Source organism: Emydura macquarii, unplaced genomic scaffold (genome assembly GCF_026122565.2).
Source record: "Emydura macquarii macquarii isolate MOO-44397 ecotype Brisbane River unplaced genomic scaffold, CSIRO-AGI_Emac_v2 contig_561, whole genome shotgun sequence".
Classification (NCBI taxonomy): Eukaryota; Metazoa; Chordata; order Testudines; family Chelidae; genus Emydura; species Emydura macquarii.
Window position 1 is genome coordinate 319,087 of NW_027130698.1, and position 23,715 is coordinate 342,801.

Here is a 23,715-nt window from a genome sequence, read left to right on the forward strand (position 1 = left end):
ATGGAAACTTTTTGTTTTCATTTAGAATTTTGCCTGAGAAAGGTACCATGGTTTTTCTCTCGGATACAAATGAACTGTATTTTAAATGAAAATGCATTGACTAAAAACAGTGTTATTAAAGAAGGAACAAATCTGTTGCATATATTGCAAAGGCTGGTGGTACCTGAGATATCAACTCTGCTCATGGAGCAGCACTCCAAGAAAATGCTTGGATGTTGAACAATGTGCTAACAGCACAAAATTAATTTATTGCTGTTCCACTGAAGTAATTTTAAAGTTACTTTTAGTCAGTGACTAAAATCTTTAAAAAGCTGTGGTCATAATATTTAAAGAGTGCCAAGGAGACTACATTGTATGAAAAATGTTAACATTACCTGTATAATCAATATTTTCCATCCAAACAAAAAACAATTCAATACATACAGTTTGCAGGGTTGTAAATGTATGAAGCTATAGAGTCAGACTTAATAAAATTTTAAAAATCTGTATCATCTGATATCAAAGGATCTGAGGATATTAACTTACAAGTATCACAACCCTTAATGCCTAATAAGCTTCTCACTATCCACTCTGAGATGACCAAAGGCTATCCAAAGGTCATTTTCCATCTCATTGAAATGCAGCAGCTGTACAGAATAGGAAGTGAAATTGAATACAATGAAGCCTCAATGAGGCCTTGTATACACAGCTTTTGTACCAACTTTCCCAAAGTTGCTTTGACTAATTCAGTGATAGTGACAATGCAGAAGCTAGTGTATACAAGGGTGTGATGGCTGCCAGTGTCAACTTCTGGATCTTCTAGATCTTCTCCTAGGCCAGTTATTTGACACTGATTGAAACCCTGCCAGCTGCTGGAGCTCTGTCTATAGCAGTACTCTCATTCATGCTACTAAGGTTGAAGATGAAGTAGCTGTTGTACCAGTGGGATTTTTTTGGGAAAAAAGGCTTTGTGTGCACGTCACCTTTTTCAGACAAACTTCTGTCTTAAGAGTCCATGTATTGACAGAATCAGTTCCACCTTTTTTAAGAGGTGACCAGTTTTTGTTGTGATCACTTCACATGGATTTTAAATGATTATTTTCAACTAGAAATGCAGGGCAAATGTGAGTACAGAGAATGCAATTACATGGGTGTTAGCATTTGAGTGGGTCCTTGCTCTTTCAAAACTGCCATGACAAATTTAATGAGTACAGGTGGCCAAGATCATTAGTTTTACCTTTCGTCTGAAAGACACCACCTTCAGCAGCACAGTGATCCACAGCACTATTGGCTAATCACTAACACAGAGGAAAGACTGCCACCTGCTGAATTCCCAATGCTGCTTTCTGCAGTACCTAGGCATACTTTGGGAGTCAACCCCCAACCCACGCTGAGGGATCAGAGAGTGAGACATACTAAACAGTATTCAAACCTCAATAGTCTCTGCCAGTGACTGATACAAAGACGGTTCACAGTTACTAACTCATAACTAACCAGTAGTTTTTTTTAGTGTATTCTCTGTATCATTCCTTGCATTGAGTGGCTGTTGTCCTCACAACTCACCATAGACACACACACACCGGCACCTCACCTCATCCAGGTAACACAGGGAAGACTTCTGGCTGATGAATATTTAATATGAAATGTCAGTATAATGTTAACATGGGCATGCTTCCATTAACTCAGTAATAACTGGTTCCTCAAGTAATTAACTCTAGGCCCAAGGTGTTCATTAGCCAAATATATGGTTATTACCAAGTTAACAGAAAGCTGGGTTGCCACATAGCCTCCACCATTTCATGGAAATGGAAGTTGGATTAGTACCAGTGCAGAAAATCTTCTGAAGCTGCAAATGTGAAAGAAAAAGATTTAGGCTAACTTTTATTAACTCACTAGCTGGATAGTCATCTTCTGCCTTAAACAATGAATGATGAAACAATTTAAGCTAAATGTCTGTAAATAAGAAATAATCTCCCAAGATCGCTTTGCCAACACCTGCTGTTTCACCTTTCAGTTTGCAGCACATTTTTAGTGCCCATTGAAGAGCTACCTGAAAGTGAGTTTTCTCCTGAAGACAGTGGGTGACTGGCCGTGTGTGGATGACCAGCGCGGTGAGTAGCAATGGCAAAGGCTGCAGACGAAGGTAAGGGATGTGTTGTGAGGTGTTTATCAGATGATTATACAACCTAGCAATACAGAGAAGAAGAGGAGCGCCAGCCAAGTAGTCGGGCCTGGGAAGAGGTAGAAGGGCGAATTCCCGGTCTTCTCCCCCAACACAGCCCCTCTCCGCCGCGGGGACTCTCCGGACCCAGCACACGACTCATGCCCAAGAGCGCTGGGGTGGGAGCAGAGACTCGGCTCCTTTGTCTCCCCCTCCGAGGCTGGTGAGGCTCTAGACACGGCCGGGCTCTCTCTCACGGGGCTGCCCGCGGCGGGGTGGGAAGAGCAGCAGCTAGGCACCGCGTCTCCACGGGAGCTGACCGGCCCACCCCGGAGTTAGTGAAAAGGCGCGGGCGGGGCTGGGGCTGGGGCTCAGCCCCTTGCACCGCCGTGGTTACTTCACTTCCCGAGGGGTCACCTCCCCCGCCCCCCGCGGCGCGTTTCTCTGCCCCTGTCCCGGGCAGCTCGCCCAGGAGGCCGGGCAGGGCTTGCGCTGCTGAGCCTGTCTCAGCTGCTGCGCGGGGCGGGGGGCGGCTCCGCGCCGCAGGGGATCCGCTGGCGCCCAGCGGCAGCTCCCCCCGCCAGCAGCCGGAAGGGGCCGGGGGCGGGCGGCTGGGGGAGGGGAGGGCTGTCACCCTTGGAGGAGGGCAGGAAACACCCCCTCCCGCCCCGGGGCCAACCGGAAATCTGCCTTGCTCCGAATCAACTAGTCTGTGGCTCCCCAGCCCCCGCCCCGCCCCGCCCCCGGGCCCGGCTCGCTCATCCAGTCGCCGGACGTGGGGCAAAGGGAAGCGCTCGGCGCGTCTCGGCTGCGGTGCGGTGCGGTGCGGAGGGATTAAATCCCCGCCTGCGGTTACGGCCGCTGGGTGCGCGGGTCCTTCTCCCCCTTCCTCGCGGGCACTGCGGGAGCGGGCTTGAACCGAGGGCAGGCTGCGAGGCGGCTGCGGACTCAGAGGCTGCCCTGCCCTGCCCTGCCCGGGGGTGCCCGGGCAGCGACCCCTTCCCCGGGCATCTCGTTCGTGAGGACAGTCGCCGTGGATGGCGGGCGGAGGGGTGTTAATCCGATTCCTGGCTGGGCCGGCCGTGTGAACGCCTGCGGGGAGCTGCACGCTTTAAGCGGAGCTGCGCTGGGGGCACTCGCTGCCGCCGGGCCGTGCCCTAGCTGCGAGCAGGCGCTAGCACCCGCGGCTTGCTCGGCGTTTGCCCCGCATGCCGAGCGGGCGGGATCCGCTCTGCGCCCAGCGGCGGGGACACGCCGAGGAGTCCTGGGGCAGCGGGCGCAGCCTCCCTCCCTCCGCTAGCTGGAGCCCGGCACCCGCGCTAGCCAGCGTGCGGCGAGACCCACGGCGAAGCGACGCGCGGGTTGGGGAGGAGGGGCCGGGGGCCGGGCAGGTTCCGGGCTTTGTCCTGCCGTGTTTGGACCCCTTGTTCGGGAAGCTGCACACCCGGGCGGTAGCTGCGCACTGAGCGCCCGATCGCAGGGCATGGGGACAGACCCGAGCGGCCCGCTTCGCCGCCTGTTTTCGGGACTGGTGTGACAAATGCATTACGCTGGGACGTCAGATGGTGCAATTTCCTCTTATAGGTTGAGCGGTGTGTTGGCTTGAGAGTTGGGGGGGGGGAAGCCCTGTGGTTTCGTTCCCGATCTGGACTGCACATCGCACAAGGAGGAAAAGGCGGATTTGGACATGCCAAAGCGCCTCCCGACTGCAGCCGTCGCCAACGCAGGGAGAGAAACCCCGGGCCACGAAGAGGAAAATATCGATTGCTCCCCAGCTTTCGAGTGAAGAGACTCATCCTCGCTGCCTCATTCGCGCTTCCTTTGCCACCCGAGCCCAGACTTGCATTGGGATGGGTCTGGGAGGGGAGCCCAGGATCGTTTCCCTGCTTCTGGACGGCACAAACTCCCATTCAACGCAAGGGAGTTGAATCCCGTTTCCTGGTGGGGGGCAATAACCGAGACCAGATTTATACCTTAATCCTCAGGAGCTAACTACACCGCCGCCCGAGAGCGAATTGGATCCGCCGGCTGTGGATTTTATACTGGCTTCCACACACTCAGTGGGAGAAAAGTTCGCTTCGTGGCCGTTTGCTTTTTTCGGAAGGAGCCCTGGCCCTGGACTAGTGGCAAAGCCCGTCTTCTCTTTGCAATGGGATTGGAGATTTCTTAGCTGAGTGGTGAACCCGCCGCGTTCCCTGAAGTCTTCATAGATGAAATGGAAAGTCGAGGGCTGTTCGGCGCCCTTTGTTACCTGGTGGTGAATGCTCCCCTGCTCTTCATAGTCAACGGTAAGTAGCACACTTTCGCTATCTTGCGATAGCAAATAGTCCGCAATATATAGTAGGGTCGAGAGGAAGCCCCTGGAGCCGCGCGGTGAGAGGCTCATGGGGGTGGGAAGGGCTGGTGGCCAGGGGACGGTATTTGTGACTCGAGCAAACGTTATTCGCCTTCAAAAGCCTGTTGCCGGCACAATCCGTGTGTCCGGGTCAGAGCCGAGCGCTCCGGTCCGTGCTCCTGGCCCAGATCTGGGCACGTAGCTGGCTTGCAGCTTGTGTAAGGACTCCACCGTGGGTCTAGCCTGGGGGAGGCTTTGTACAGCAAAGGGAAGCAAGGCTCCGCAATGGCAATTGCAGGGGGTCCCTGGGGGTTAGTTCTGGGGGTTGCGGGGTTGCAGTCTGCCTGGCTCGGCTGTACGGGAAGGACCCAGCGCTAAGGGCTGCGTGGTGACAGCGGCTGCGGGACGCACACAGCCTTTGGGACGCGCAGGTGTTGGCCGTCGGTCGGTGTGATAGATTTGTAGCCCTGGGATCTGAACATCGGTTTCCTCATCTTCGTATCGGGGCTTTTCCGCTACCTTGTCTCCTTTAGCCCGGGCGGCGGCACAGCGGCGTGTCCAGGCTGCGGTCTGCGGGAGACTCGAGTTCATCTGTGCTCACTGGCTGCACGGAGCCGGGCTGACACTCATTACCCGGCAGCGCTTAGCCCTCCAGTGAGAGCAGATCGGCTTACGGCGGACGAGACCGATCCTGTCTCCTGTTAACCCGCCCTTGTCATTCTGTCTTCTCCTCTCAGCTACCTTTACTGAAGTGCCCAGAGATGTGACTGTTAGGGAGGGAGATGATATTGAGATGCCTTGTGCTTTTCGGGCCAGCGGATCCACCTCTAACTCGTTGGAAATCCAGTGGTGGTACCTTAAAGAACCAGCAGCCAGAGAACTTGCACATGAACTAGCCATCAGTGCCCCTGGCAGCAGAAGCAAGGTAATAAAGTGCCACGGAAACATACATATTCATTCAGTGCAACATGCTCAGAAACTGATTAAAATAAAGCTAACAGACACTGCAGAGGAAAGGAGCTTCTCCTGTTACATAGGGTGGTGGTGGTAGGAATCCCAAGGTCTCTTAAACTCTCCCTTATAGAGAATTTGTGATCATTTGCCCCAGGAAATCTGACAGCAGTTGGGGATTGTAAATATAGTCTTAAGGAAGGACACTATCTCACTGCAAGCTCCATCCTTCACACGCACAGAGCAGCTTTAAACCAGTTTGTTATTGCACTACATTAAAAAGTGGGGAAATAGGAGGCCACTGCCAAACTGTGTGTGCTATTCTGAACTGAATAGTGGAAATCACTACAAACAAACGTGGGAGAGGTTGACTAGACAAGATGAGCTCCTCTATGTAGATGATTAATGAGCAGATGGTGGAGAGAGGGATCTGCTCATAGCTAGAGATTCTGCAGGACAATTCTGCAGTTGGGTGATTTATTTACACACACAAATGAAGTGATTAACATGCATTAAGGAGAGCAGGTTAAATCTTGTGTATTCTCTCAGCCCACAGAAGGCCTCTTGGCTGGAATATAGGTTCCAGTCTTAATTTCTAGACTGCATTTCCCTGACACCCCAGTTTATTCTGCAGTCTAGATCTTGGCCCAACCCCCTTTATTGGCAGCATAATGCTGTCCAGTATATAAACAAGGTTAAACAGAGGAGAAATCTTGGAACTCCTGCTCTCGACCTGTCTTTCTAAAGTATACAGCATATAACCTGTTCCTGCCACAGAGCCATTAAGCCTGATGGTACTCCCTGAGGAGCCTTTATTGCCTACACTAGCTCCCATCTATATGAGAGGCTTGTTTTCCTTCAAGGCTCAAATATAGATGCAAAGCATATAAACTCCAAACTAATGTGATGCCGTCTCGCTGGGGAAAATGTAAGTCAGTTGTCAGAGAGCAAAATAAATTGCTTGGATTTAAATGTCTTCTTTAACCTTACATAAAACTGCGAGCTGCTTTTACAATAAATGGTGGCAGGGAATGCCTGGAGAATGATGACTATCTTCTTGGGAGGCGCCACAGAGAGATCAGAGGCATCATTTTGTTTTACAGTTGTAAAGTTGAAAATAATCTGATTCAAAAACTGATGAGCTGCATCTGATATTCTGCTATTTAGGGACCTCATCCCTGCACTAAAGCAATTCAGGATTTGGCCTTCCCAAGTCATTTCCATGCTCAACTCTGCACTGCCATAGAAAATCACCACCATTGCCTACAATTGCTATTGCAAGTTTACTAGGTCTTTTTACAATTATCGTTGTTCTATTTTATACAACGTGCAAATATTCTTCTGCATACATATATCCCTTAGCAACGGCAACACTTTTACTGCAGGAATCTAAAAAGCCCAGTTAAATTTTACCAAAGCAATCCTGTTAGTTAAGTACCAATTGATTGTCTGCCTTCCCAAATCAAATCCAGACTCTCCCAATAGTCACACACAATCTGTTTGAAACAAGTTGCACTGAAGATCTGTCTGTCCTGCAATCTGGTTAGTGGGGGATGTCTGTGATTATTATAATGTTAATATGCTTTAGGAGTCTTCTCTAATATATTTCCCTCTCTGCTTTTTTAGGTAACAAATAAGGATGCAACTAAAATCAGCGTAAGTGCAGATCAAACTGCATAATGCACAATTTCTATATGTATATGTTGGTTTTGTAACACCCCTGACACGATTTCAGCCAATTTAACCCTTTAGAGCAATCAAATTTGTGGAGCACAGTGGGCAAGTGCATATTTTCCTCTCCTTGGTGTGCCCTATCTCCATCAAAATGTTATCACCTGTTGCTGTTTTAACTGTCAAATTTTATTCCTTGCAAATCCAGGGGAGGTGGGCTTTTATTCCCCCTCATTTTTTATCTCACCTGGAAGTACTGAAGGTCAGGTGGTAGTTTTGCTTTTTCATTTGGCTGCTTCCACTACTGAAAACCCAGTGTCCCCAGCTATATAAAATTTCTTTCTAGCATATTATATACCCTTTCTATTGAAGTTGGGCCTGATCCAGTCACTGATTTCAGTGGGAGGAAGAGCAGGCCCATTGATTTGTTTGGCTTTAATCCCCTCACTGTCACTTCTGTTTCCACCTGTGCTGACTGGTGGGAATAAGAAAAGGGTGCTAAGAAAGATAGGGAGAATCATGCAGTCCTTAAGCACTCTGGTTGGGAGTAAAGTAAAGACTGTAAGAGATCTTTAATTCACTCAAACTAAAAGTCTCACAGAATTTAAAGGGAATCAGCAAAGACAGCAGAATTTGATCCTTCATCATGTGTTTATAATGGAGATATCTGAGGGTACAAGGCACTGGGTAATGGCTGGTATGTCAGACTTGGCGATGCTGTGCGTAGTCTAGTGAATGCATTATATGGGTATTTTATGTTGGATTGGGAGTAGGGACAGATGCATTAGTTAAGGCATGTATTTTTTAGAAGGGAGGAGGACGGTTAGTGGGTAGGTGATTTATGTTCCACTTTGGGGTAAGAGAGAGGAAATGCATTATTTTTAGCAGGCTGGTGTCTTATGTTGAAGTTGGAAGGATTCAGTGGTTGGAGAGGCTGTGTTTCATTTTTGGGGGGTAATTACTACTTAGATTTATTTTTAAAAAGGCAGTCAAGGGCTAGTGGCTGGATGCTGGGTTTTAGATGGGAGATGCCTTTATCTTTGGAAAGAGATGATGGCAGGATTAGTGCCTTTTTTAAAATAAATTTAGAAGATGGTGTTTTAATGCATTAACTTTGGGAAGAGGGAGGGACAGGATTAGTGGCTGGTTATTTGAGTGCAGTGGAGAGGTGCCTTTAGTTTTGGAAGGGAAAAACTGGAATTGGTGGCTGTTTGTTTTTTTAATTTTGGAGGGGAGATGAATTGCTTAAAGTATTTATCTACGGAGGATAATGGGGGCAGGAGCAATGGCTGTATGGTTTGTGTTTTGATTTTGGGGAAGGAAAAAAGATGCTTCACTTTTGGAATTAGAGTGAAGGAGTGCCATGGGTGGATGCACTATTGAATGCATTTTTTGGAAGTGGTGGATTCTATAGCTTGGTGCTTGATTGGAGTATGCATCATTTAATGCATTTAATTTGGGAAGGGCTGAGGTAGGTTAAGTGACTGGGTAATGGGGGGGGGGGGGGAGGGGGGATTCATTGATTTCCAGGAGGAACTAGAAGGTTGGATTATAGTGGGGGAGAGATTTGATTTGGGAGAGGAGCTGGGGTGGTCTCAGATACTAAGTGGTTATTGAGGGGAGGATGCATTAATTTCTTAGAGATGATGAAGCAGGCTGCAGGGGGGTGCTGGGACAGACTCAGTGCCTGGGGCTGGAGAGCACGTGCATGAATTTCTGGGTGGGAGGGAGGGGCTGGAGACAGGGGAAGGTGCATTGGGGGTGGGGGCTGGTGTGGAAGGGTGGGCCGGGGCCCGGCCAGCACTGGCAGGGCTGCGGCGTGGGGCAGTCAGTGAGCGGCCCGCGGGCTGTCTCTCTTGCAGACGGTGCGAGTCCAGGGCAATGACATCTCGCACCGGCTGCGGCTGTCTGGCGTGCGACGGCAGGACGAGGGCGTGTACGAGTGTCGGGTGTCGGACTACAGCGACGACGAGACCCAGGAGCACAAGGCCCAGGCGCTGCTGCGGGTCTTGTCCCGCTTCGCCCCGCCCGACATGCAGGCAGCTGAGGCGGTCTCGCACATCCAGAGCAGCGGGCCACGCAGGTACAGCCCGGCCAGCAGGGCCACCGCCGAGCCCGGCCTGGAGAAGCGCCTGCTGCCACCCCAGGGGGCCGGGGCTGCGGCTGCTGTCGCCTCATCTGCCTCCGCCACCTCCACCACCACGGCGTCCTCCTCGGCCTCGCCCCCTCCCGGCAAGGCCACCATCCTCCGCCAGCAGCACGGATCAGGTAGGTGCGGGGGCGGGGTGGGGAGCGCAGCGACTCCCAGCGGGGCATGGCGGGAAGCGCAGAGTCGAGCGTGGGCTGAAGAGGGTCCGTGTTCTGCAGTGAGAAATAAAGGCCAGCATAGAACTGACCCTGCCAGAAAGTTAGCATAGGCTGTTAGTACTGGGAGACTCGTAGGGCTCTGCCCCACCCCTTCACACTTTCTGATAATTCTGCGAGGCACCCAGCCAAAAATCCTCCAAGCAAAAGGGATTTGGAGCTAAAAGAACAGGCTTGTAGTGGGGAGCCCTGGTTGAATGGGTGGCAAATAGGTTTGTTTGTGGGGTACATCAGTTTCCTTTCCAACTGACTGCAGCAAACTAGATCCCCTAATAAAGGGAAAAACTCTGCTACTTGCCACCGGTATTGCAGTTTCTTTTGGCCTAGTCATTGTAACTACCAGAGAGAGTTTCCTGGCCTCTGCTATGGGTGTTTGTTTTTAATTGCTCATGTAATAAGCATTTACCTTTTATTTCGGTGTATGTTCCAGTTGTTTTTAAAGGCTTACCCTGGATTTGTCTTTCCATAGATAAAAGCAGAAATAAGTTTTATTGAAAGTAATGGATTAAAATGGAGATGGCAATCGTGTCTGAGTTAAAGGGCAAACCATTTTAAATCATAATAAACCATTTACATCTGGGAGTGGTGGAATGGACCAAGTGGCAATAAAGAGCTTCAGATTTTCTGTCAGGGCAACAATATACATGGTTTAAAATTGTTGCCTGCAGTGGAAATAAATTTAACTAAGTTAGTACTATAATTAACTACTTACAGAATTGCGCCCTTAAATATGTGAGTAAATGTATTTAAGTGCTGGAAGGATCAAGTTTTAAGACTCAATCCTGCACTATTTTAAAGTCAATGAGAGGTGACTTCACTGGGAGTAGGATAGGAAGCAAAGCTTTTTATATAGGTATAAACTACACAATGTCACATTTTCAAAGCCATTTTCTACATCTGTGCTTTTTGTTTTGTTATTGAATGGTAACAACATTCATAAAGTAAAATGTTAGTTTTTCTACAGATGTCTTAAAGCCTCAATGCTACAAGCTGACCTGTGTGAGCAAGCCCTTATTCCCACATAGATCGGTGTGCAGAATTTGAACAGAAGAAAGCTAAATGTCAACTGCTGTATAATGAATTCTGCATTTTAGCTTTTAGCATTTAAAGTGGTATTAGTATTTCTTTTAATAGGTTGCAAATGCAAACACTAAGAAATAATGAGAAGCCTTTCTAAGATAAGTTAATTTCTTTCAATATAATAATTATTACTGCATATGGCCCAGTCCTGCTCCCATTGAGGTCAGTTGTGAAACTCCATTTACTGGCCCTTTTTGTTCCAAGTACTAAAATCCTGCATTGTTAAGACTGTCAAGATATTCAGCATTATTCTGGCTGGGTTTGGTTCATGTGTTTGCCACTGTCTTTCACATAATATAGAGCAAGTAATCATGCCTGTATATATGGAAGATGGTGTATACTGATGTGTTACTGACAACTGAGCATGCTCAAAAACAGAACTGAGGTCACCTCACAGGGGAGGATTCTTGAAAGGAGACTTGTCTTTAAATGGAAATATACACGTTTCTTTATGCCCATTTACACTCTTGCATCAAACATTTACAGGCTTTGGTTCAGATAATTGAAACAACCATGTCAGTTGTTATTATCCATGAACTATATGTGGCTCTGAGCTGAATTGTCTTCTGTGATTTTTACCTACATCTGTCCTTTGTACAGTCAAACATGTTTCTCATGCAGAACCATCCCATGAAAGCTGGGTTGTTTTGTACCATGTGAAAGAGTATTATATACTGTTTCGATAACTGGACATTTGGGCTAGTCAGGATGGCATGCCTTCTGCCTAATAGTGATTTGTCAAGACAAATGAAAAAGTTCTGTCTTAAACCTTACTGTGTGCACTATTGGTTCTAGACATTCCCATGGCCAACAATGACACCAAGGAATTAAACTGAACAATAGAATGCCTGTGAGCCATTCTTTTCCATTAAACATGTAGATTGTCATTTTAGCAGCCAGAATTGTCTCTGCATATTATTTTTCACATCTTCCTCTTTCCACTGTTGACCTAAGTTTAAGAGAGATGCGGAGGATTAAGAAGTCTTGTGCTGCCAGCGTTTCAGTACTGAGACACGGGTCTTGCTATATAAAAGAGATCTCATTCAGGGTACGTACTGTTATGTAACCTGCCCAGGGCAGCTAAGTCAATACTTGTGCATATGCCCTAATAAAACTGTCTGATCAAATTATAATTGGCACAGTGCCATCTTAGCAGATGGGCATGTGTGTGTGCAGCCAAGAGAGCATGTTAGCTATGTCTGTTAGGGCAAGATCTGCTGCCTACATGATCTAAATTGCTGCCTATCCTGATTTTTACATGCCTGTTGTTCGGGGATGTGTCACTGCTACATCATTTCTAGACTGGATTAATTTCCAAAAATAAAACACAACTGTTGCAGGCAGATATGGAGATACTGGGTTCATTTAAATCAAGTGAAAGATGGTGGAATGCAGAAAAGTGTCTTGTGGTCCCATCAGGGAGAGTTCCCATCTGGATGCCCTTACAAAATAGACTAAACCAAGATTTGCTGTTGTGACGTCCTCGTTGCACAAGCTAGAATCAATTAACATTGCCATGCAGGGGCATACAAGCTGGTTACCTTTCAGGGTGAAAGTTGAGGTAGTTCTGTAGATCATGGGTAGTTAGTTGTCATAGTGCTTTTTTTAATAAGGTGTGTAGGAGCCACTACTTGTGTTTACCTGCAGAGAATACATGATTTTTTTATGTTCTGTGCTGGTGTCTTGTGAAGATAATGTGAAGATAACTCTACTTGACTCGAGTCGCTAAATGAGAAAATTCTGTTTTGGTCTGTTACAGTTTCCATACAGTTTCCACGACTTGGATCAGCCTAGAATTATTCTGATAATAAAATGTCAGTATGGGAAAGAGATCCACAATAAGACTCAAGGTATTAGTAACATGAAGACTTGGACCTCCAAGTTGCTCTTTCTAATGCGTTCCAGGTTGACAGTGACTGTTATTGCCATCTGATGGTTATCTGGTGGCTAAACTGGGGATCGCTGTCCAGCTTTTAGTGAACTGGTGTCCGCATCCTAAAAACCACAGTTGCAGCTGCCGCCATCTTTGCTGTAGAGAGAGACAGATTTGAATGGAGTCAGAACTGAGGCCCAGGGGCAAGATGCTTTGGGGGAAGTTGGTGTTCCCAGTACTCACGTTGTGCCTGTTTTTGTGGAAAAATAGAAAGCTTTGCTCTCTAGGGCTTCATTGTTAGTGCTTGTGCAACATATGTCCATCTCTTAATGTGTTTAAAGAAACAGTATCAAACTGCAGGGTTTCTAATAATTAATATTTTAGTGCCTGATGTTTAGTAGATATTTTGGCTAAGGTAACTAGGTTTTTTTCATAAATAATGGCTTCTTTTTCTTTGTTGTGCTTGTAAACAAGAAGCCTTATTTTGAGTTGACCCATTCATGGCAATGTCTTGTTTAGCTCTTTAATGAATACTGCTGACAGGCCAAGTCAAACCTCTATGCTCAGAGGTGAATGATACCAAATCCAGTGCTGGCTTACAGAGGCACAGTAGGGTCAATAGCTGTGGAAATGCAGGGTTTCTGTAGCACCTGTAGGAAAAGCAGAAGACAACTCAGACTGCTGGGCTGATTCCCCATGCCCCTTGCAGATTTGTCCTACGGTATGTGGTGATTTTCCACAAGGGACACTAGAAGAGGAAAGTGAGGATGCCTCCCACAACGAAGGGCTATTCTATATACACAAACACAAATGCTCCTGGTGCCATTGGTGTAGGAGCTGAACAGCAGTAACTAGAGATCTATTTGCCTGCATTCCTGCCTGGGCTAAATTCCAAAATGTATAGCTAAAACCAAAGTTGGAGAGAAGCAATGGCACTATATAAATAATGTACGTCCAGTTATTTCAACTAATGATGTGCACATTTTTTAAGTGCAATGTTTTGAATGCCATAAGCCCAAAAACATTTTGTCGTTATTAAAGACCTAATTGTACTCCTAATATATTGCATGGGGTTTTGCCATTGAATGAAAGCAGAAGTGGTCCCAACCACTAGGATATAATTGCCATCAGTTTTTAAGAAGAGTTCCTGTTTTTTTAAATGGGCTGTTCTCTGTAAAATTTGATGACATGATATGGTATATTGGATAACTTGGGACCCCCTCCTGTTCCCATTGCAATTGGAGTCCTCCCAATAGTTTCAGTGTAGTGGTATAGGACTTCCTGTATACTATCCTCCCCCAGTTGTGACTATAGGCTCAGATGTGCTTGCAGGATTCTTGTTGACTTCGGTGGAACAAAATATGTTGTTGACTTCATGCATTCAAGGACAAAAAATTGTGGTCTCTTTCATCTTCTAATTGATTTAAAAGTGGATTAAATATGGCTGTGATAGACATTTTCTAAAGGATACATAGTTCATTTGACAGACTCAGATGTAAATGGGAAATCCATAAAATGGGGCCTAAAGTTAAAAACTGCACGTAGTGTAAACTTCTGATCAGCTTTTGTAAATATAGAAGAGAACAGATACACTGTTGTAAAACTGTTGCATAATATGTCAAATATTAGCTGGTAAAATGGAAGATTATCTGTAATATTTAAACTAATATATAAAAATCAGAGCTGTGATCTAATGAGATTGAGAGAGATTATTGCTTGTTTGCCATTAAAGTGGATTATATGAAGTATTTAAATCAATGTGGAAATTGTAAACATGTTACTTAGGCTGTAAAGCAAGGCATACTGCTAAGATTATCTTTGATAATAGTCATGTTAATACCTGGGTCTTCTGTATGGGCCTAAAATGCAAAGACGACCAACATTCAACTCAATTTAAAAAAATAAAAGTTTAATTAAAATTGTAAAACAAAATCAGGCTGAACAAGTAAAACATACAGAGCATTAATGTTTCAGAAGTGCATCCATGTTTGATATTGAACACTGTACAGAAGTAGCATGTAGTGGCCCTAAGTATATCAGGGCCCTATTATTCTAGGAAATGTATATTTGTCTGTCTATCTAAAAATGCATAGTATGAGAAAGTCCCTGCCCTAGAAGAGGGTACAGTACTAAATAGAGAAGGCAGACAAAGGGGGGGAGAAAAGATCAAGTGATTTGCCCAAGCTGTGGCATAGCTAGAAATTGAACCCAAGCCTCCTGAGTCTCAGTCCACTGCCTTAACAAGATTAACCTTACTCTCTATTAAGTGACAGGCACATATAAACTACATATTTATCTCCTGAAAGACAAGTCAGCTGCATTGTCTGCATAACATTCTAGCAAAGAATGTCCAAAAGGGGCTGTTCATAAGTTAGGTAAAGCATTAGGGGATGGGCGGGTCATTCATTTTGCATTTTTGTTTCAGTATTATAATGGGGTAATCACCAAAAAATATGTTGCATAATTTCTGGATCACCCCAAATATATGTTTATGTATTGGCTTTGGGGCAGATTTCAGGCAAACTTATGCTTTGAACGTAGATTAGAAAGAGGAACGTCAGAATTCCCCTTTATTTGCTTGATCTCTAATCACAACTTTCTGAAGCAGAAACTTTTAAATAAAATAAACAAACAAGGTAAGTGTGGAACAAGAAGTTGTTCTTCATTATGTTTGAAATGCTCTAGGAAGGACACTGCAAAACTCAAGCCTGAACATAGAGATGGATTGTTCAGAGCAAGGAAGCAAATAAGTGCCGCCTCCTCCCTCCCCCCACAAAAAAAAGTCTTGGGTGGCTGATGCTAAAGAAATCATTGTTTGTGCCTAATCTGTTGGAACATATTTTCTGAGATAATATAGTCAATGAAAGGGCCTAATTCTGCAATCTGTGCATGCAAAATTCCCAGTTCCATTTATTGGAAGTGGATATGCATAGACAGGCCTTGCCTGGGATGGGCCAAAAAGTTTGGATTGGAGAATCCACTGAGGTGAGGAGGACAACATGAGAGAATATTAGAGCCTGCTATGGGGACTGGGAAGCAGAAGGCATTTTGTCGAAGCAGGGAAGCTGGAGTGCTCTAAGAAGTTAGATTTGTTGTGGAAGGTGCCCCATGGTTTGTTGGAAGCCTTTTGTTCAGATTGGATTTGGGTTCATTTTAAGACTGGAATTAGGAACAAGGGCTACAGGTTGGCTCTTAAACTGCTGAGTTTAGTCAGACTGGTCTGATGCATGCCAGTCAAAAGAGTTTCTAGTGGAGCTAATTTACCTTTATGTATCAGTTTTTCATAAAGTAACTTGGAAAGACGAAACCTTGTAGTTTCTTATTTGACCTAGTTTCCCCACTCTCCCAGCTCTCCAATGTCAGTACTTTGTGCTTTTAGTGAGACCACATACCAAATCAAACTAGAGACTGACTATTGCCATTGCACAATGTGAAGGAAATCTGGGTCATATTACCTTGTTCATCTACATTGAGTAAAGTATCAAAATACACTGGGCATAAATGAAATCGGAATAAGCTCCTAAATGTCACTGGGTAATAAAAGTGCAAAAGGAATTTCACATTAAATACACATCACTAATGTTTTAAAAGCTAGGCATATTATCGATTCTCGGTTTCCAGTAGGGATAAGTGAGGTCAAGCACTTTTTTGTAATGTGATATTGATTAGTTCATAGACTGGACAAAAATAAGAACTCTGGTGCAATCTCTTCTGCACAAAAGAGTTAGGCCATATTCCATATTTGTGGAAAATATACTTTATTTGATTAGCTCTCACATGCAGTGCTTGTATGGAAGGTAGGCAAAAGTAGACTAACCTGTGTTCAAACTAGAAAAAAGGTATCTAGACATTATTTTTATAATATATATACATATATATATATATTAGTATGTGTAAATTGTAATAAAGTATTAGGAAAGTAATGGAAAATGGGCTCCAGTGTCTTTTAAAATGTTTGGAGAGCCTTCTCTATCGTGGACTACATTTTCAAAGAGCTTTCTAAATGGTATTTGCATCAACAATACTTGCCCATGCATTTATTTGTGAGTAAAAAATTGTCATTTCCAGGTGGAAAACTATGTGCCTAAATGTCTGTCGGCACCAAAGCATATAATTTGTTTGGGCAAATGCAGGTTTTTGTGCATGCAAACAAATACGCTTTACAAATTTTTCAGATATATTTCCAGTGGTTATTTTGCAAAATCAGACTTTAATGTGTGGTACTCGTTCACAATCAGTACTTCTTGCAAGAGAAGCTGGTAATAGGTAGACAAGGAATCCAGTATATTGATATAGATATAGAGTTAATGATGTATTAATTCTGGGGAGAATGGATTGTATATAATACTTAATATTGTATTTCCCTAATCTTTAAAGTACTACACTTAAACTACTTCATAACACCAGCATTGGGAGCCAAGAAGAATCTAATGATACTAGTTATAAAGAGGATTATTATAGAGGGGTTTGTAGTTGAAAAGCGAAAGTATGGCAACATCTGCTAGAAAATGAGTCTGATAATAGTCTTATAAAGACGGTAGTTTGTCTTTACTTACCAGAGTCTGACAGAACTATATTAGTAATAAGATGGCTTCATTATAGGTTTTAATTTAGCTCTGCTAAAGCAGTGAGTATTGTGACAAGTTCACAATTGCTATTTACTATGTGTTGTTAAAATTAGATAATGGCAAAGCAGTTCCATGTGTCAATAATTCAAGTGGATCTCTATTGGGGAAAAATGAGGTTGTCAGCAAAATAGTATTATTTGTCACAACAGCAGTTAACAACCAAGTATTTTGTATTGCTAGGCTATCATCAGTTGGGAGGCAATTGTGTTAGCAGGAAAGTAGAGCAGTTTGGCAGAACAGCAACTGTGTTCTGTGGAGAAGCTCGTGTGTTTGCAATACAGAGCTCACTGTGCCACAGTAAGAGAAAATAAATTTAGTTATCATGTCAGGTGGTTACAATAACTTGCTGAGGCCTGCTCATATATTTGCATAGATTAGTGGTATGAAGCAGAACATTCTTTTGAATATGCTAATGACTGGTGTTTAACCTCAAAATTAATCTAAACAGGATTAACAATGAATTTGCTATTTTATGTCTATCATTGTTAGTAAACTGTAAAACATACTTTAGCATAGTTTAACTAAAACACATTTTACTAGTTTTGTAGATATAAAAAGCAGTGTGCTTCTAATCTATATCCTAATGGTTTTTTCCTTTTTTCAGTTTCACATAAAAAGATTGCATTCACTGTTATCCTCTGTCCACATGTTTTCCCTAGCAAGTGCCTTGTTGGCTGTTTTCTAAAAAGATTATATTTCATAGCTCTCAGTGGAGAGTGTTGTAGCTATTTTCTTTTAAGCCAGAAGAGGATGGTGGCTGTTCTTTTTGTCAGAGTGAGTGCACTGCCACCAATTCATCAGTGGAAAGTGTGTGTGCATAAGCACATGTGCACACACAAACATTTATGTATGTATGTATAGACAGAAAGAGGGTGATCTCTTCTTCATAGAGATTGAGGTCTGCAATTCTTAAAATTTACTTTTCTCATGTAGACTGAGGCCTGAGATTTCAAGGCTGCTCCTGAACCCCAGTCTGTCTTATTCATGTAAAGTACTCCCTTAATGCTCCTAATACATGTTCTTTGATGTAAGGAAAGGAGAGAGTTATTGTCTGGAAAATCCCAAAGTAAAAGTACATTGAGATCTGCCTGACTTCAGTAATTCAGAAACATCCAGATTTAAATGCTAATTAAAACATATGGGGATTGCTTCTATGAAGTCAAAGCCACTTCACTGACAAGTGTTGGACCCATGAATGGTAAAACCTTGTTTGCTACCTAAGCCACATTTCTGTGAATATTTAATACAGAGTATAGTGTTTACTACTAGCTTGCTACAATGAAGTCAAAATGTTGCCCTCTTTTGCAGTTTTGTTCTTGGTCTTGCAATAGTTGTTGTTTCTCTTGAATCCAGCTCTTGGAGTCCTCTGAATACACGAGTATCTCATGAGCTTTCAATTAAAAAATAGTTTGTAGCTGTCATGGTTGCAGAGGAAAGCTTGAAAATGTGGTCCAAGGGCACCCTAAAAACTAGAAGGCAAGTAAAAACCCCAAATTGACTGTTTTTATAAAATCTCATTTTTAAATCAATCTCTTAATTTTGGGGTGCTGGCTCATTATTTTTGCATGCTTCAAGTTGGTGCTATAGCAATGTGTCTGCTCAAAGAAAAAGTACGGGGCCCAGTAGTAAAGCATTTGCAGGACTGGGTCCTAATTTCTTAACTACTATTAATGTGATAATTTATTCTCTTAGTCTATCTTTTAAAGCTTATTAGTTGAAGATCAATCTTTCACCAAATCTGACTAGTCTTTCCTTTTAAAAAGAATAGCCTATTTTATCCCACATTATCAAAGCTGCAGGGGGAAAAAATGACACTTCTTATTGTTATGCTAGCATCCTAGTCATACTGCTGTAGGAAATTCTATAACTGGCGCACATCCACAGCAGATATATTCTTATCTCATTTTTGGTGTCTTGGTTCCACATCATGGAGACGTGCTCCCAGACACAAGAGCAGAAATCTATTATATTAATTTACCATGAAGAAGAACTTGACTGCAGATCCCAGAAAAGGAACTATATTAGTTTATTTAAATTCAGACTGATATAATAGTATTCCAGCTGTATAAGCTATAAAGGACAAATTACCATATTTTATGTCTAAAGACATTTCTCTGCTGGGTTTCGTGAAAGCAGAGCTCACACTTGATTCATCAGTTTTCATAATCAAATGTTGGTATTTATGAGAGGCAGAATAAGACTTTCCTTAAGACTGCTCTGTGTGGCAGTTCCTAAACTAAGTGGCCCAATTGACAAGTGGGTGTTTAGGAATAAAAGCACACTGATTCCTTTAAACATGCTCTTATGATCCTCCTTGAAACTTTTCATGGAAGCTGGGCTCTCTCAAGTTTACTAACACGATTTGTATCTATCCATCCTACTATGGAAGAACAGAAATGCTGTCTTGGTTTTCTGCTATCTTCTTTATATGCATTCCAGCAAATTTACCAAACCCATTAATGTAACTTGCCTGTAGTCTTTGTTAGTGGTTACATTTAATAATCAAACAATGTGCTACATAGGAACATAGCAATTGTTCTGCTGGATTGTACTATTGACACATTTACTTCTGTAACCTCTTAAAAAGTGTCCAAAACCAGATGATCCCGAGGAAACTGTGAAAACCTCCTAAAAGGATGATTGACAGACCTCTGTACCATAATATCTTTGGAAGGGATTGCCAGTCCTAATATTTTGGGAATATTGTATTTGGCCCTAATGAATTTCAATTGTAATGAGCTCTAATGTGATCAGAGATCTACTTTTGAAAATTGTGGTGGCTTATGGAATGTGTTATACTTTAAAAACAACGAGAGTTCTGTGTCACTTTAAAGACTAACTAATTTAATTTTAGCAGGCATAAGCTTTCGTGAGGCTCAGCTCACTTCATCAGATGCAGAGATAGAAATATAGGATCATCATATACATATATGAGTGCATAGAGGACAATGGGGGAGGTGGATGAAAGCCGGGTACTTGAGGTCTGAGTCATTGAGTAGGAGGTGAAAATGCGTGAGCAAAGCAATTTACCTCTTGTAATGAGAGAGCCATTCCAAATCTCTGTTTAAACCCAGTTTGAATGTGTCAAGTTTGCAGATCATTTCTAACTCATCAGTTTCTCTTTGAAGTCTGTTTTTGGAAATTTTTGGAGAAGTACAGCAACTTTCAGGTCAGTGACAGTGTGCCCTTGGAGATTAAAGTGTTCTCCCACTGGTTTATGGATGTTGTTATTTTTTATGTCTGATTTGTGTCCATTTATCCTTTTGCATAGTGATAGTCCAGTTTGGCCAATGTACATGGCAGAGGGGCATTGCTGGCACGTGATGGAATATATAACTTTAGTGGATGTACAGGTGAATGAGCCCCTTACGGTGTGATTGATGTGGTTAGGACCAGTGATGTTGTTACTAGAGTCAATGTGTGGGCAGAGCTGACAACGGGGTTTGTTGCAGGGATAGGTTCCTGGGTTGGATTTTTTGTAGGGCGTATGGTTGCTGGTGAGTATTTGCTTCAGGTTGGGGGGCAGCCTGTAAGCCAGGATGGGTCTGTCGCCCACTGCCTGAGCGAGAGACGGATCATCTGCTAGGATAGGTTGTAGATCTTTAATGATGTGTTGGAGAGATTTTAGCTGGGGACTGTAGGCGATGACCAGTGGGGTTCTGTTGTTTTCTTTGTTGGGTCTGTCCTGTAGTAGGTATACCTGTTATACTTTATTTCTCCACCAGTTCCTCAATTTGTACTATAAACCCCACAGGCACACAAACATTCACTGCTAGCAAAACATTGTAATGCTTTAGAAAATAAACACTTAAGGAGGAGCCTAACATTGCTTCATGGCACAAGCTCACAGATTTCCCCATTGCCTTTCTCCTTCCCTCCCAGCCTAATCTGTTTATACACTTCTAAGGCATGCATAATTGTAATATTTAGTCCACAATGATGCCCCATATTTCATATAAAAGCAGAGCATTCACTGACACCAACATCTTCCACCTGCTGAAGGAGCAAATAAAATAAAAAGGCAACTGCTACAAAGTTAAAAATATATATATATATATATATATATATATATATATATATATATGATTTTTCAGCAGTGTTGAGCATATATCTTGCACAGCTCTATACACAATCTCTGCAAAACCGTCTGGATCCTCTCTAATCAACCTCGCCCCCTCCCCTCACCGTTTTTCCCCACCCCAGCATCATAATATTGTGATGGGTGAACCTCAAAATACTTTTTCAGATAAATACTGACTACTCCAGATGCAATTTCAAACCTTATCTGAATTGTCCAAATCTTTGGGTCTGCGCAATTGGGCTGGAAATATCCTAAGAAAAATTATTCCAGTGATATTTTTGCACTTCCACTATAACTAGAGGAAGTTCATGATTAATAAGTACAGTGAGGCTATGCTAAGATGCAAATAGATTTGGAATAGGTTGAGGGGTGGAATTGGGTGTGATTGAAGAGGCTTGAGATGATGGAATTCTGCAAGATCTCCTAGATCTGCTGGCAAATAAAACTAACTTCCATTTCCTTGAAGACATTGAGGAATAAGTGTGTGTGTGGCTGCGGGGTACATGGGAGATAGACTTTTTACTCTTTCAGGAACCCTCAAAAACAGGAAATAAGAATATCTTTCATCCAGACATATAAGAGGGTCTGTCAGTGACCTGTGAAACCATGGCAGTAGGCAGAAGAAGGGAGAGAGATGGACCACCATTCACATCTTCTTTCACAGCTGCATAGGAATGTAAATCCAGTCGTATGTAAAGCAGCTTTCTCAAGACACCATAGTCATGCTTACAGACAGCCCCCCAACCTGAAACAAATATTCACCAGCAACCGTACACCATACAAGAAGAACACTAACCCAGGAACATACCCCTGCAACAAACCCCGTTGCCAGCACTGCCCATACTTTGACTCTAGTGACAACATCACAGGTCCTAACCACATCAGTCACATCATAAGGAGCTCATTCACCTGCACATCTACTAATGTAATATATGCCATCATGTGCCAGCAATGCCCCTCTGCCATGTACATTGGCCAAACCGGACTGTCACTACACAAAAGAATAAATGGACGCAAATCAGAGATCAAGAATGGTAACATCCATAAACCAGTTGGAGAGCACTTCAATCTCCCAGGAGACACTGTAGCTGACTTGAAAGTCACTATACTTCTACAAAAATTTTTTTTCAAAAACAGACTTCAAAGAGAAACTGCAGACCTGGAACTCATATGCAAACTTTACACAATTAAACTGGGTCTAAATAGGGACTTGGAATGGTTATCTCATTACAAGAAGTAAATGTCACTGTTCACACCTTCTCACCTCCTACTCCTCATCAATGGTTGTGAATAGGCCTCAACTACTCTAACTGAATGGACTTTGCTTATACCTAACTTCCCCATTGTTGTTCCTTACCCTTAGGTGGGGGGGGGTGTGTGTGTGTGTGTGTGTGTGTGTGTGTGTGTGTGTGTGTGTGTACACACACCGCCAATCTGATTTCTGTTCCTTACATCTTACGAAGTAGATTGCAGCCCACGAAAGCTTATGCCTGCAGAAATTAAATTTGTTAGTCTTTAAAGTGCTACAGGACTCTCGCTTTTTTGTTTGTTTTTTTAATAGTCATGGAAGGAGATTTAGAAATTCTAAGTCATAAGTAGAAGTGTGCAGCAGGTGGAAAACTCATTATCATCACTTCTTCATGCTTCATTCCATATGGCTCAATGTGGATTCATCCCATTCAATGGCTTTTGTGCGAGGACAGCATTCTATCAGCCAGATCTAGACCCTGATTCTTCTGTCTGCCCAGTGGAGCTTATCTAGGATGTGCATGATTCAGCAGTGCAGAGCCAGTTGAAGGTCAGGATCTTAAACCAGTGGAGTGCAGGGAGTTTAGTAGCCTTGCAAAAACTTCTATAGTATCAAAGGCTGGGAATACTTTTGGAACAACGAAGTTCCTGTTTTTAACAAGTGGCATACTAGGATTTTGCTGGAAGATTGCACTGAGTTAATGAGTGGTGTGGATAAATCTCTCTGTACCATTCTGAAAATGTTGTGCTTCACAAGCAATATTAAAGCTTGGATACCAGCTGTGTGGCTTGGACTTTCAAAGAACCAGTGACAGTAATGCAGTACTGTGCTGATGTCAATGTACATATATAAAGATGGAATTGGAGTGTATTCATCTTACAAAATTACTTCTCAAACTGCAGTCATTAAAATGGAGTGTAGCCCATTACAGTGCGATGTAATAATTTAATTAAAGGGATCATGTGAAGTTAAAACTTATGGGCTTCATTTTTCTTTTCATTTACACTGGTGTGAAACTGGAGTAATTCCAGTCATTTCAGTAGAGTTACTCTAGATTTATATTTGAGTTAAGAAAATAAAATCAGATCCATTGCATTTGTTGCTAATAACACCTTACATTTTCAGTGTGGAATAATTAACTAGTTCACTTTCCCTATCGATTCTGTTCATCTAACTTTTGCATTTCACTCAGCTTGGACACTGAAACTAGACTGAACAATTTCATATTTTGGTTCTAACGCACTATGCTGTTACATCTGGGTTCCCAACACTTTAAGGGAACCCCTCATGCTAACATTTAAAAAATAATTAAAATGGATAACTTATAATTGTATCTGTATTAA

General features: G+C 43.2%; 1 protein-coding gene across 7 annotated transcripts in view; it reads left to right on the forward strand.

Annotated features, from left to right (window-relative positions):
- The first annotated feature begins 919 nt into the window (after nt 1–919).
- VSTM2B (V-set and transmembrane domain containing 2B) overlaps nt 920–23,715 on the forward strand; it is a 35,453-nt gene continuing 12,657 nt past the window's right edge. Inside the window, exons 1-6 of one of the 7 annotated variants that reach the window (XM_067539987.1) lie at nt 920–1,103; nt 1,994–2,122; nt 3,725–4,428; nt 5,213–5,400; nt 7,053–7,082; nt 8,960–9,365. In XM_067539987.1, the coding sequence (XP_067396088.1) occupies nt 4,356–4,428; nt 5,213–5,400; nt 7,053–7,082; nt 8,960–9,365 (697 nt within the window). In that variant the 5' untranslated portion in view covers nt 920–1,103; nt 1,994–2,122; nt 3,725–4,355. Of the gene's footprint in view, nt 1,104–1,743; nt 2,123–2,290; nt 2,364–3,724; nt 4,429–5,212; nt 5,401–7,052; nt 7,083–8,959; nt 9,366–10,425; nt 10,521–18,395; nt 18,428–23,715 lie in introns of those variants that run through there. The other 6 variants (XM_067539991.1, XM_067539993.1, XM_067539992.1 and 3 more) reach the window with 6 other exon arrangements.